At 27.7% G+C, this 14,970-nt stretch overlaps 1 protein-coding gene across 1 annotated transcript; it reads right to left on the minus strand.

Annotated features, from left to right (window-relative positions):
* Positions 1 to 4,098: 4,098 nt before the first annotated feature.
* On the minus strand, positions 4,099 to 9,854 carry LOC114187127 (beta-amyrin synthase-like). Its single transcript, XM_028075261.2, has 16 exons — positions 9,630 to 9,854; positions 9,330 to 9,515; positions 8,152 to 8,241; positions 7,772 to 7,969; positions 7,603 to 7,687; positions 7,312 to 7,478; positions 6,967 to 7,155; positions 6,761 to 6,874; positions 6,535 to 6,654; positions 6,094 to 6,216; positions 5,889 to 5,987; positions 5,284 to 5,340; positions 4,833 to 5,201; positions 4,658 to 4,738; positions 4,484 to 4,567; positions 4,099 to 4,394 (listed from the first exon to the last, which is right to left on the minus strand). Exons 1-16 carry the CDS (start codon positions 9,828 to 9,830, stop codon positions 4,272 to 4,274), a joined length of 2,286 nt encoding a protein of 761 aa, XP_027931062.1. The 5' UTR covers positions 9,831 to 9,854; the 3' UTR covers positions 4,099 to 4,271.
* Positions 9,855 to 14,970: the final 5,116 nt, after the last annotated feature.

The raw sequence follows: 14,970 nt of genomic DNA on the forward strand, positions 1-14,970 counted from the left end.
GGTTCGGGCAATACCCGGGGACGAGTTTATTTGCCATCTCTAGTTGTAAGCGTGAGTGCATGACAAAATGATAATTAGATCACATCATGTGATTTTACTCCTTCCAACATAAAAAATGATAAAAAAAAAAAAGAGTACAGTTTTTAAATACAATAGAGGTAGAAGAAAAAACCGGAGCAAATAAGATGATGAAGAGGTGAAGGATAAAATCCTTAGTTGTTCACTCTTAATGTGTTGAAGAGCTAACAAATTGATTCAGAATGATCCCTTTACGTTAATGTAATCTAATGGGGTGGGATGATTTGTCCATTTATGGAGGTTCAATGGATGGCACTACTTGTGTTTGGATCTATATGAGTATTGTTCATGCGGATAGAAAATAATTTGAAAATGTATTTGTATCTGCTTGTTTTTGTTGACTTGAGAGTGTGAATTTGTATGCAAGTTGCAAAATTTAGTACTCTAAAATGAAGAGAAGTGCAAGGAAAGACAGATCATCGTATTAAAAATTAATTTATTGTCCATCTCTTTTAACAATTTAATTTACTTATATTTATTATAATATATATATATATATAATATATATATATATATATACTAATAATAACAATAATTATAATTATTATAATAATTAATATTATGTAATAAAATATATATAATAATTATATATTAATTATATGGATATGGTATATATATAATAATAATAATAATAATAATAATTTTAATTATTATAATAATTAGTATTATATAATAATAATATTATTATTATTATTCAAATAAATATATTCTGTAAAAAAATTAATTCTATAAAATAAAATATATTTAAATAAATGTGGAGTTAAAATTAAATAGTCTAAATTATAAATTATTTCAAGTTATAATAAAAAATAATAATAATAATTTTAAGTTATTAATTATAATATGAATAAATTATATTTTTGTAATTTTAAATAACATTTTTTTATTTTATTTGAATATCATTTCTTCTATTTACATTGAAGGATAAAATGGTAATCTTACAATTTATTTTTTTAAAAATTATAATTTATTAAATTTTATAGATCACATCATATATAAATTTTCATAAACTTTCCACTCATATCCTTTCAAATCATACCATCTTTCCTTTATTCCAAAAAATCTCATCTTAATTTGCAAATTAATTCAAACAACACAAATTCACTCTCCCAAATTCACACCAGCATAAATGTAATAAAAACATTCTGTTTTTAAATTCAACAAGAAAAAGTAGCTAGTGAAGGACTAATATTTCATTGTTCACTCTTGATGATTTAATTCTATCCCTTCTATAGTAATATAATATAATGGCACGATGTCCCTCTGTTTATGTATTTATGGACGTTTACAACCGTCAAATAATGACTTGCTATTTATTTCTATAATAATGTGATAGAGAATAATGGCACGATATCTCTGTTTTTATGTATTTATGTACGTTTACAACTGTCAAATTAATGACTTGTTATAATATTTCTATAATAATAAAAAGTTGTTATTAAATATTAAATTTAAAATAAAAATATTATGTATTTTACAAATTTAGCCTCTTTATTATTTTTATGTTAATAAGTTGTTTTATTAATATAAAACTTTTATAAATTAAAAAGAAAGAATAGAGATGAGAATTTTGGGAACAATTTACTTTTTATGTGTGTCATGACTCCATTGGAAGATTTTATTTATAAATACAATTATATGATATGAGTAATTCAATCAAGTCAATAGACGTTAATTAATAACAAAAACTTAATTATAATGAAAGTCTAAAATCGCATAATTTCAAAACTTTAATATTATATCCATCCATTTAAAAATATCAAATTAAAAATTATTTGAAAAAGAATATAGTAGCAAACATAATTCTTCCAAATTTTACTTCAATTGTTACTAGTTTGAAACACTACAAGAAGATGGATTGTTAACCACCAACTTTAGTAATAAAAAGTTGTTAGTCACTATAGTCATCAATTTAGATATCAATGTATAAAATAAAAAAAATTAGTTACTAAAATAATTACTATTATGAAAAAAAAATCATAATTGATCGTTAAATTGGCAAGTAATTAATTTGAGACTAATTAATTGTTACCTACCAAAGAAAATTGGTCATTAAACATTAATTTCTAACTTAGTCTCTCTCAAATTAATCATTGATCAATTCTAATTTCTTATTTATAATAGTAACTATTTTAGTAACCAATAATTTTTTATTTTATAAATTGATATTGATCACTATAGTGATTAAAACTTTTAATCACTAAAAGTTATTGTAAATAAGACATTTTCTTGCGGTGAAACATGTAATTTAAATAATTTAATAGTTTCATTATTTAGTCTTATTATTTATTCACTTTCCTGAATTAGGTTTTATTGTAAATTTAATTAAATTTTAGTATTTGATTAAAGAAAAAAAAAATGAGGACCATACCACATTTATGATAAAAATGCATGGCACACACAAGCAAAGAATACTTATCATGAAAAAAATTAAGTGAATATTAATAGTAAATTAAAGCTTATTAATCAAACTTCTCCGCATATTAAGAGATTTTTCATTAGTTAATCATTTCACATTCTAAAAAATGCCTTCAAAACTCATTAGTCTTCTTTAAAAGTCTTTGTTTTAGAAGATTTAGTATTAATTTTTTTAGGTATACTCTGTCAAATTTTCTTGTAGTTCAAAATGGCTCATCAACCTCAGAATTTAAATTTACTCTGTCATCAACCATATTAGCTTATTTAGAACCTAATTCCTATTTGTCCGCAAAATCGAGTTCCTTAAATGTCAAAGAATTAAGAACTATCTTGGAATTAGGTGAATTTAGATCTTGTAACCCATACAAACTATCGACAATGAATATTATATCGTGCAAAGAAGACATATTAGCTAAGAAATTAGACTCTACTAATGCACTACCAATAAAAACATCTATATTCTTAACTATATAAGATTTATTCATAACACAAATACTATCATGATTAATCACTGTTGGCTCAGGTTGTGACCGAGCAACAGACCACACCACAATAGATTAATCCATCAAAAAATGTTTAACTATGGGCTCCACCATAAGCTCAATCACATGCTTTTATATAACTATGTAATTATATTATTAATATACACCAAAAAGATTTTGAACATATATTTTGAAAAATTAAAATATATGACTTAGAATTTTAAAAATATCAAATATATTAAAATTAAAAAAATTACCTATACATTTCGAATAACTATTTATATGTTTATAAATATGAATAAGTATAAAATTATATACACTAAATTCAGTTTAAAATTGTGAAAAAAATGACGTTTTAGAATTGATAATGATTTTAATAATGAGACTCATAATTTTAAAATACACAATCTCTTTAAAAATCATTTTCTAGAGCTCTCTAACTTTCTTTCGAGGAGTTATTGTCCGTGAGATTGATTCTCGCAGCGAACTCTTCAATTTGGATCGATCAGTTTTTCTATTCGCGTAAGTTAAGTTTAAGACATTTTTCTTATGAGATTTTTTTCACTTGCATGTCTCGTTTTAGTCTTTTATACGAGTTTTTGCTGATTAGTGATCGTAATAGTATGCTTCGATCGTTCTTGTGATGTTTCTATATGTAAATAGAACATTTTGTGGAGTTAAAAATGTTTTGGTATTTTTAGAGCTGTTTAAGCTGCGTAACAAGTAAGGGAAGCTAAAGGCTTGATCTTGTGTTATTGATTGTTTATGATTTTGGTACTTGATTGAATTTATGAATCTGAGACAGGTTGATAATCTTTTGTTTTTATTTTGTTTGAGCTATGGCTGAATTGACTGAACTTTGAGTAATTGAACAAGGTAGTACTTACTCCATTTTTTATGAAACTATTTTGAGCTAGAATATTGAAAGAGGAGTACCAAAAGGAGCAATTAACGAGGTCTTTAGTTATTTCAGATCACAAATTTCCTTCTTTGTCCACTGCCAAAGAAAATGTTTTGGCAAGAGAAGTCTTAGCCTATAATTGGAAAATTCCTATGATTGTGTAGATTCCTATGATTGTGGATCCCATTAAGATGATGATTGGTTTCTAATAATTGTTTACAAGCGGAATAATTTCTGACCATTTATTTAAGTTGTTTAACACAAAATATTTGTTCCAGAATTACAAAACTATGACAGAAATAAAGTTATCAAAGTTGATCACCAACTTTGATTTTATTTTCAGGGTTTTTTATGGATATGGCATTGTCTTCTAGAGCTTACACCTTTTCAATCTAAACAGAAGTGGAATGCACTAAAACATTATTACGGTATTCACTCAAGGCCCATATCGGAAAATAATTTCTATAAAATGGGTAATGAAGCACGCAACTACTCTTGTATACCCCCACGGCCTCCTGCCACAATTAAGTCACACACAAACATTAAACAATTTTGGTGCAATAACTAAGATTCATAATTCAAAAGATAGAGATTTGAGAGGTACTTGTTGGGGCCAGTCACCATCTTCTAACTGAGAATTAATGAGTAACTTTGCAGCACGATGAAGAGGTGTTGGATCTCTCTCAGCCTACATATGCCAAATTCAGAAAACGAATAACAACAACACTTAAAGGCATTAGAGATGTTGAAATCCAGCAGATGCAAATGAGAAGAGTACCTGTCCGCCATTAATTAAAGCCATTAGAGCCCACGCTGTTTGAACAACATGCGATCGATTCCCTTCAAGACCCACGTACGTCTTCATCGCACATATACATTCATTAATATTTATAATTAATGACATTTAAGCTAATGGAAATTATAATCATAGATTATGTGGTTTATTTGCAAACCTTCATCGGACAAGAAAGATAACTTTCTCCCCACCCACCATCCTCATTCTGTTTTGTGAGTAGAAATTTGACAGCTTTACGAATGGCGGCGCAGTTAGTGTAAGTGTTTCCAGCAGCAGCTAAAGCTCCGAGTGCGAACCAGGAACTGTAAGTGAAGTAAACTCCCCAGTTCCCGTACCAACTTCCATTTGGTAATTGTTGATCTTCAATGTACTGTGTTGCTTTCACAATGAACTTCTCTATTTCTTCCCTTCTGTGATTTGGATATAGTTTTTTGAACAATACTAAAGCCTGAATTGCTGATCCAGTACTCTCAATATACTCGTGCTCGATTACTATGTCAGCAATAAATTCCGCCGGATTCAGATTCTACGAATTAATAAAAAAAATAATGAAATCAGCATCAGCTAACAAATTTATAAATATTGTAGAATCATCAATTCAAACTTACTTCCAACCACTTTTGAGCTTTTGCAGGCTCCCACACAGATAAACCTCCATTTTTGCTCTGCAGTAGCCCAAACTTGTAATTTCGTAAATAAAATCATATATAACCAATTTAAATGTGTGGAAACTTCAATAAAGGAAAATTATTAAAAATTTTAAATTACAGAAAAACATGTGAATACTCAAAACAATTAAAATTTAAATGCATAGGACCTGACGTTGTACTGCAATTCAATACATTGGATACAATTACTAAGATGTAGAAAAGAAAAAGGATTTTTTTTAAAATTAAATTTAATGTTTTTTAGAGTAAAAAGAAAATCTTAACATAAAAAGAAACGACTGAGTGTAAATTTAAGATTGATATGATAAACAAAAATAAAATAACGTGTTTTATAGCATCAGAAAAAAAAAGCAGAAATGATTTTATTTTCGATAATAATTAAACATTTTATGTTTTAAATTATGTAGAGATGGATTACGTACTGGCGTGCTTTATGCAACCTCTTTTAGTTTCCATTTTCACAAAAAATAAGACCATATTGCCATTGATTGCCAAATAAATTATGAAATTGAGAAGTGTGTTATCCCAAATTTTATAATACTCACCTGAAGTGACAATATAAAATTGACCGAGTCATACATCCTTTCAGGTTCCAATTTTTCTCCTACGATCTCTTCTGGCAACATTGATAAAAGTAAACAACACTGAAACAGGATGATTAGTTTGTTAAAATCATGGAACATATACATGTTGTTTTATTTATGAAGTTTTTAACAAATAAAAATGTTTGTAACCGAAAGAGTTAAATACCTTGAGACATTCTGCAGTGCCGTCAGAGATTTGTACTCCGTGGTCTCTGTCAGCAAAGGTCCATGCCCCTTTAGAAATGTGATGAAACATACTCTTGAAATCTCCTGAACGGTTATCTACCACCTATAATATTACAATATTAATGAGATAGTTATGAGATAGTTGATCATACAATCTTTCATCCTCCATTCCAATACTTACTAATCCAATTTTGTAATTTTAAAATGTTGGTTAGAAAAAAGTTGAATCTTTTCTACTCTCCTTTTCAATTTTATCACTAAATCAATCTTATAATTCCTAGTTGCTTATAATTATGAGAATAATAATTATCCATCCAAAATAATATGTCAGATGAATTATATATTTTGTAGAAATTAGTTCAGGTAAGAGTTCTTTTGTATATATTTAAGAAGTCAAATCTTAATTTAATGATATACTCACCTGAGATTTCTTTATAAAATCATGTGCTTTTTCAAGTGTGGGACCAAGATCATCAATTTGACCAGTAGCCAGAAGAGCTTGAACCATGAAACCAGCATCCCATGATTGCGAATTAATTCCCTACATTATATATAGACAATTGCATTAATTAAGTTATCATCTTCATGGTTATCCTCTAATTAGTGATTAAAAAAGAAAGATGATATTAATTGAGTTGTATTTATACCTGTACACACATTCCATCTTCTGAAAGCCATAAATAATCTGGAACCCTTGCAAGATGCTTCTTAAAGGAATCTCCATTTGGATCGTCTACCCAACAAGCAAGCAACGATGCGGACTACCAAACAAAAACATGAAGTGACCACAACTAAAAATTTCGATTGGTGCATACTATAAATAATATACATGCTTTCAAATTATGATGATTACCTTGTCGATACACCCACCTTGGATGTATCGAGTACTTTCATCTTCGTAGCGAATACCTTTTATTGCAACTTCAAGTGCCTTTTCTCTGATCTTATTGAAAGGCCAGCGAGTGACAAGTGGCTCAGTGAAAAAATAAGCAGTGTCCCATATTAGATCTTGTATCCAGTGATGCGGATAATACAGATCTTCCTGTCATGTATATGTAAAACAATATAACATCCTTTTTGTCACACACTCACATTATGTGTTGATGTATTTTCTTTCTTAATTTTAAAATCATTTTTTTTCTTGAATTAATTACGTACGCTTTTTACAATATAATCAAAGGCTATGAATATTTTTAACCTTTGCACATTTGTGCCGTGCTTTCTTCCACGTACTTTCATCATAAGGTTCAGTAAAGAGTTCTTCTCTCAAACTTGTGATCAGTGGTGTGACTGGACACACGAATCTTTTTCCGTATATATATGACATGGGCATGTATACGTGCCGACAAAAATACCACATTTTAGCTGCATTATTTAAGGTCAAAATAAGATTCAATAATAATCCATTTTTTAATTAACTCTTGGGTATATATTGATTTAAGTAGTCATATTTCTTAAATAGTTGAAAAAGAAAAATGAAATATTTAACCAGGATGCATGGGGAGAAAAGTAGGAAGTATCCAAAATTCAGGGGGCAATGGGTTGCATCCACTCCAATCAACAATACCAAGAACCTGCAACAATAACATTTTTTGAATTAAACACAAAAACTTACATTTGTTGATTTGTGTGTTGAAAGAATAGGAAAGCATGCATACCGAAAGCCAAAACTTTCCCCATGAAGGCATAAGTGTAATGGTACCATGATCATGAATCCACTTTCTGGCCTTAGCGCAAGCGTTCTTATCACCTCCATTCGCTCCTTCTCCAAGAATTCTCAGAGTTACGTAATTCAGTGCCGTACAATACATCGTGCTTCCACCCTCTATGTGTAATCCCCACCCTCCATCTTCATTCTTCCCATGGTTACCAAAATTCGTATATATTAAGAACGAACTTTCAAATTTCATGAGTTATGTATAATTTAAAGATATAATCATTTTAACAAATCGAAAAGCAAAAGGTGAAAAATAGTATGTGTTGTTTTATTTCTTCAACATGAAGTTAAATTTGGTATATTGAAGTTGAACAAGTGTACCTGATGATTATACAGGTAACGGAGAATTTCCTTACGATGTTCTTCCGAAATTACGGAATCAAGATGTCCTGTACTGTAGATGGGGATGATCTGCGATGTTTGAGGCAAATACAAAAGTAATATTATATATAGAATTTTGTGAATTTCAATTTGTTAGACCAAGAGATCGAAAAAATCAATAAAACGTATACATATTCGTTTAAATCTGCATATTGATACGGGAAGCTTGATGCAAATTTTCGTTTAAATTTGCATGTTGATACAGAGGTTGATATAAATTTAATTAATTTAATTAGAATGTGAAGTTATGAAATTTGAAGAGTCATATAATTATAATATGAAATATTATAAATTATATATTTACAATATTATAGGTATTGATAAGTTGTATGATTATGAAAAATATAAGACATATGATAGAAAGGACTAATTCAAATATTATTATAAAATACGTTTAAAATGTTAAATAAAATTTTGAAGAAAAGATTAATTCAAAAATTCACTTAAATTTGAGGGACTAAAAACATATTTAATCCTTATTTTATTCATGTAATATATATATATATATATATATATATATATATATATATATATATATATATATATATATATCCTAAAAACTAGTTTAAATAAAAAATATATTAAGTAAATATTCAAAACAATGAGTCATATAATAAATCCTGGAAAAGACCGAGCAAATCATGAATGAGGTCATTTTACATAAGCATGTTATTGAATTCGATGATAATAAATTTAAGGTGGTATGGATAAAGTTGAAGTTGACCAACATAATGTTATTTTCAAATTATTATAATGTTATCAACTTTAACATCAATGTGAGTTTAATGATTTCTCTTATTTATTATTGAATTAGTTAAATCAAGTTAAAAGTGTGTTCTTCACCCTTCAATTATAATTTACAAAATGGTCAATCCGTAGTTACATATGAATGAATCGAAAATAGTCATCAAATGACTTTACATATATATTTTTTAATATAGTCACAAAATTATTCATCTATTTTTTTTTCTTTTCAAATGCGAGTTTAGATAAAATATAAACTTAAATGAGTACGGATTTAATGTCTGGAACATTTTAAATCAGTGCGAACTTAATCTTAATAACCAATTTAAGATAAATTTTTATATTAAAGAACATTTTAAATAAGTTGAATTTACCATGATGGGAGTGAAAAAGTGAGAACCCCCAACGTGAGCAGGCCAATGGCCATCACTAGTTTGCAGTGCTGAGAGGTAATGGGAGGCTCTCTTTATTGTCTGAGTAGCCTTCTCCCATGTAATTTCCTCATCTTCTTCTATCTTCACTTTTCTTATTCTTTGTTTGAATTCTTTTTCCCTCAGAACCTGTACATAAATGGAACATAAAGTTTTATATTATTTATGCATCTTAGAAGTCGTATGAATGATGGTTAATGCATCTGAACAGTGAGGTTTTGTTGAAGTTAAGAAAGAAAGTACCTGAAATCGCCAAAGTCGATCACCACATGCCTTGCGCTGAAAGCGATTTTGATGGAAATGTAGACGAGCTTCTTCAACCTGGGCTCGTTCTTCATCACTTCTTGCTTCAGAATCAAACTCCCATATTTGTCTTCCAACAAAGTTGTTTGTGCTGAATATGTATGGACTCTTCCCTCCATCTGCTATCTTCAACCTCCACATTTTCTTAATAACCTTAGTTGTTTCTGCCACATAATTATATATATACTTTAAGTCTCATTTATTTTCTCATTAAGTCACGAAAAATAGTTCAAACAAAACCACGAATAAAATATTAAAGGTGGACTTGATTTTTTTAATATATTAAGGGTGGACTTAATTTTTAATATCTAGATCCTAATAAAATGGATCTATGTATTCAAATATAGTTGCTTTAGTTATAAGTATAAGTATACTTAAAAAACTTCAATTGTTAGAGCTGTAAAAATGGGTTGAAACTTGCAAGTTAATTTGGCTAATTACGGGTTCGGGTTGAATTAAATTATTTTTACAAATTTCAATTCGGGTTGATTTTTGACCCGACTCATCTAGAACCCGGCTTACTCGAGTTGAACCCATAGTGAGCCGGGTTGACTCACCAACCCGCAGATAAATAGGCCATATAAGTGTTTTTTATTAAGTTGGACTTTACATTTGGGTCATGTTAGATTATTTTTTGTAGTCAACACATAAATAATTTGTATTCTTTTATATTTTGGTTTGTATTTTGTTTGCATTAAAGTTTATTTAGATTTTCATTAGAATTATAATTTAGTTTTGATTGAAAAAAAATTGTATTTTTTTTTTAATTAAGTGAACCTATGAGTTAATTCGTTTAACCCACCAACCCGTGGTGGGACAGGCCGGGTTCAAATTTTTTTGGTTCGCTAAAAAGTGAGTCAGATTGGGTTGATTCACTAAATCATCAACACGTGGTGGGTCAAGCCGAATTAAACCGGACCAGATTACCCAATTTGACCGCGCTTTCGTTATCCACATGCTCTCGTTATCCACCATGTCCTAACTATAAATCATTTTTTGTCTTTCTACTCTTTTGCTTCTCAACCCATGATCTTGGTTCTTTTTTTTTCAAGCTATAATTTCTTTAAATAATAATCAGTTTAAAAATTAAAATAATTAGTCACTATATTAATCATAATAATATTATTTTATAAATAAAAATTATTAATATTTAAAATAATTTTTATATATAAAAATTATAATTAATTTATAAATTTAAATCTAAATTTTTTTATAACATGTATTTGTTACTTATCATTCTAAAATTAGTCTCTAATGTAAATTTAAGTGGATAAATATATATTTTTTTAAATAAATTTAAATGATAAAATAAGTGAATTTGGAAATGAATTTTATAAAAATTAATAACAAGTTTGAATGATTAGATAGATTATAAAAATCTTTAATAAAGTACAAGAAAACATGTGAATATCATTACATTTAAACCCATTCAAGTGAAGAAAACGGACGCAAATGAGTCCATTTTTAGGGCACGCCTCACATAAGAAAGCTTTCGAGATTTTGCGTGCGTTGTGAGAGTGGACTCAAACCAGCAACGGCCCCACTCACTTAAACAAGGACTCTTTAACTTCCTGACAGCTTTATCTTGCGTCGAAACTAGCGTGGGCTCAACCCTCGCTTTTAATTTAATATTTAAATATAAAACCATGTAAAGCGTCGGTTTGACCGACGATTGTGAAAAGCTTAATAAAAACAATTATATCACTGACAGTCATTGTATCTTCCATCTGTTTGTATTACAACTGGGCGCTGAATAAAACAAAAAAACAGCAATTGAATAAGAAAGTTAAACTTACTAAGTACTTCAACAGTCGGAGAGAGGGAGAGCCTTTTATTTAAAATGGAGGCCGATGCAAAATCACTATGTCCACGCATCAAAGATACCTTGTTCATTTTCTTAAATGAAGGATAGGGAGATAGTGTGAGAAAGATAGAAAAGGTGCATACAGGGAAGGAGGAAAATAAATTTTGGACACGTCAATTTTTTTTAATGAAAAGTTATTTATTTGCATATATTAGGTACTAGCAAAAGTATTTTGAATTTTTTTTAACGTTTATAATTAATTTGCTTCGGTTAAGCTTCTATTACGCAGACGTTCATTATCATTATTTAATTCATAATATTAGTTTAGCAATTTGATTTTATCTTTCATGTTCTTAGCGTCGGTTTAGTGTCCATTTCACTGACTTTAGATTCTTTATTTATTTTCTATCATACTACAGTTGGTTTAATGGACGCTTATTAGCGTCCCATTTTTACGGACACTCCGGTAGCTAATTTATAGAATTTTTGTAGTGACAGAGAGTATTTGAAGATTATTAAAATATCTTAGATAATAAAAATATATGAAATAATTTTTTATTAGATAAAAGTATTAAGTTTGAAAATTATTATTTAATAAATTTTAATAAAATAATTAATAGAAAGATAAGTTATATTAAATTATTATTATTTTTATAATAATTATTCTTATTTGAAATTATAATTAATAATTAATCTTATTATTATTAATTATTATATATATACACATTACTTTTATTATTTGTTGTAATATTTGAATATTATATAGATTATTTATTATTATTTAATTATATATATATATAGTTTAATATATTAATATTATATATATATATATATATTTATTAATTATTATATACATATATCATTAATAATGATTGTTGTATATATATATTATTATTATTAATTATTATATATAATATTATTTATTTATTATCAATATTATTATTATACATATTACTATTTTATTTAATAAGGACACGTAAAATTTTCATTTATTTTCCCAAATCTTCTTTGAATCAAAGATGTGAGTTTTGAATGAAAACTTTTAAATCTATAGTTGCAAATATGCGTATGTCTTTAAAAAAAATATTAAATCTTCTCACAATCCGTCTACACAACTGATATTGATAATCAAATCATGCGAACACTCGGTTAATGTCTTGAAGCTAAGAAAATGATTCAGAACTACCCTTTACATTACCATAATATAATGGGATGATTAATTTGTCTATTTTTGGAGATTCAATGGGTGACACTACTTGTTGCTGTGCTTCCCATAAACATGAAATGTAATAAAAACATTCAGTTTTTAAATACAACAAGAAAAAGTAGCAGGAACCAGTGAATGATTAATATTCAGTTGTTCACTCTCAGATGATTTCAATCATCCATTTTATAATATATTATATTTGAAATTTTCACATACACAAGTGCAGTTGTAATAATAGTTCTGTTATGGAGATTAAAAATAGAAAAGACAATAATAAGACGTAAAAATTAACTCTTGATAAAATACAATATAGAAAAGAAGATAAAATGTTTTAGAAATAATATAGATAAACTGTATTTACGTACGTTTACTATAGTCAACTAAATGAGACATGAATTCAATCATATAAGAAAATAGATTTATGGGTATTTACTTTTATATAATGTTCTACTTTTTCATTTTTAGTCAATGTGAGACTTAGATTCATACTTGAATTCTTAATAATACTCGGTTCTTATGTTGCAAACTTTCTAATATGAAGTAATTTTAATTTTAACTTCTAAGTTGTTTATCTTAAGAAACAGTTTCTTGAAAATTTTCTTAAATTGTAAGAAATTAACACTGCAGAGTGAGGACAGAAGAAGGATATGATGTAGAGAGGCCTTGAACTATTAAAGTGAAATTTGAACTAAAATATCTAAAATAATCTTTTAATATTTGGCCAAGCATCACTAATATAAGTAAGATTTAGATAATTATTATTTTTCACATATTTACTGATATTTGCATGTGTTTTTTATGAGTAAGACTTGAAGTCACACTTTTGTTTTTAACTCTAACATAAATTTTTTTTCTTACGTATATAATAAAATTTATAAGAGATTGTCACGTAACTCTATTTTCCAACTCATTATTGTTTTTAAATTAAATGATTCCATAATTTGCAGCTTAAGAAACAACATTGACTCCACGAAGCTCCATAAATATATATATATACTTCCAATAATTTAATTGGAGTTGGCTTTGCTTATCCTTAAAGTATAAAATTCTAATATTCTTCAACTTCTTTAGCTTAGTTAAGATTTCTTCTCTCATTCAATGTCACAACAACTCCCTCTAATTGACGTAACAAGTTACAAATTTTTTTATTTCTGCATTATAACTTAGAATGTGATCTAGAACTAGCAAAAAACTTTAGTATGCAAACTTATTTAATTCTTGTTCATACAGGAACTTGATCTTAAACCATTTTAAATACAATTAACACACATCATAATGCAAAGACTAAAGAAAATTCTCTTTTGAATTTATATTCATCTGAACTTTAGCCATTAATTTTCACAGTAATCACTTCCTTTCTTAGTACAACACAAAACCTCTCAATGCATAGTGCAGAGGAAATTTACCGTACACTGAGCACATCAGTTTTAAAGCAATTTCATTACAAAAACAATTTAAATACAAATCAACACATCACAAATCAAATACAACCGAAATACAACCCAGTTAGTTAACATAAAATAAGTCAAGATTTATGTGAAGCACATGACATGACGTATCTTTTCTTGGACGGCTTAATTATTTGGTGTCCCAATTGGTACATATGTGTGTTTATATATATATTTGGTGTCCCAATTGGAAGGCTCTTACCCACATTATATTCTCTTTTATTAGGTATGCACTCACATATGATGAATCTCCTATATCATCACATGCTTGTACTCTAAAACTAATAAATATATTACACTGTATAAGTGTGTAACAAATAGAAACTACATTTTCCATGCTTTATCTGTTTCGAGAAAGAGAGAGTCTTTTTTTATGGATGCATATAACTCAATTATTTGGTCTGTGTTCTAACCCTTGTTTCAAATTACCTTCCCTCTAATACTAGTGCACGTTTACATCATTCTGGCGTCATTTTGTTTTTCGGAGTGTGATATAAGAGGCGAGAAATCCTCGCTCGATCATTTTGATTAATAATTGCAGTAAGCAGAACCTAGTTTCATCCTCATCATTTCCCTTCACCTGCTAGTTTCATATTTTTTTTAATGTCACCCCTTTCTTACTATCCATCCACCAACTTTGTTCAAACATTTACTCTAACCACAGTAATTGATTTAGTTCAGAAAATTTCTTTAAGTAATAGTTTAGGTGATGCATTATACATAAGATAAATGTATATTTTAATATATATAAATTTTCATTTCAAAAGTTTTAGCTTTTGTCTCAATATTGTGGGACTAAAACTACTTTACACATAGAAATTG

Source organism: Vigna unguiculata, chromosome 6, assembly GCF_037176805.1.
Source record: "Vigna unguiculata cultivar grain cowpea cultivar isolate G323 ecotype 2 chromosome 6, ASM3717680v1, whole genome shotgun sequence".
Taxonomy (NCBI): domain Eukaryota; kingdom Viridiplantae; phylum Streptophyta; class Magnoliopsida; order Fabales; family Fabaceae; genus Vigna; species Vigna unguiculata.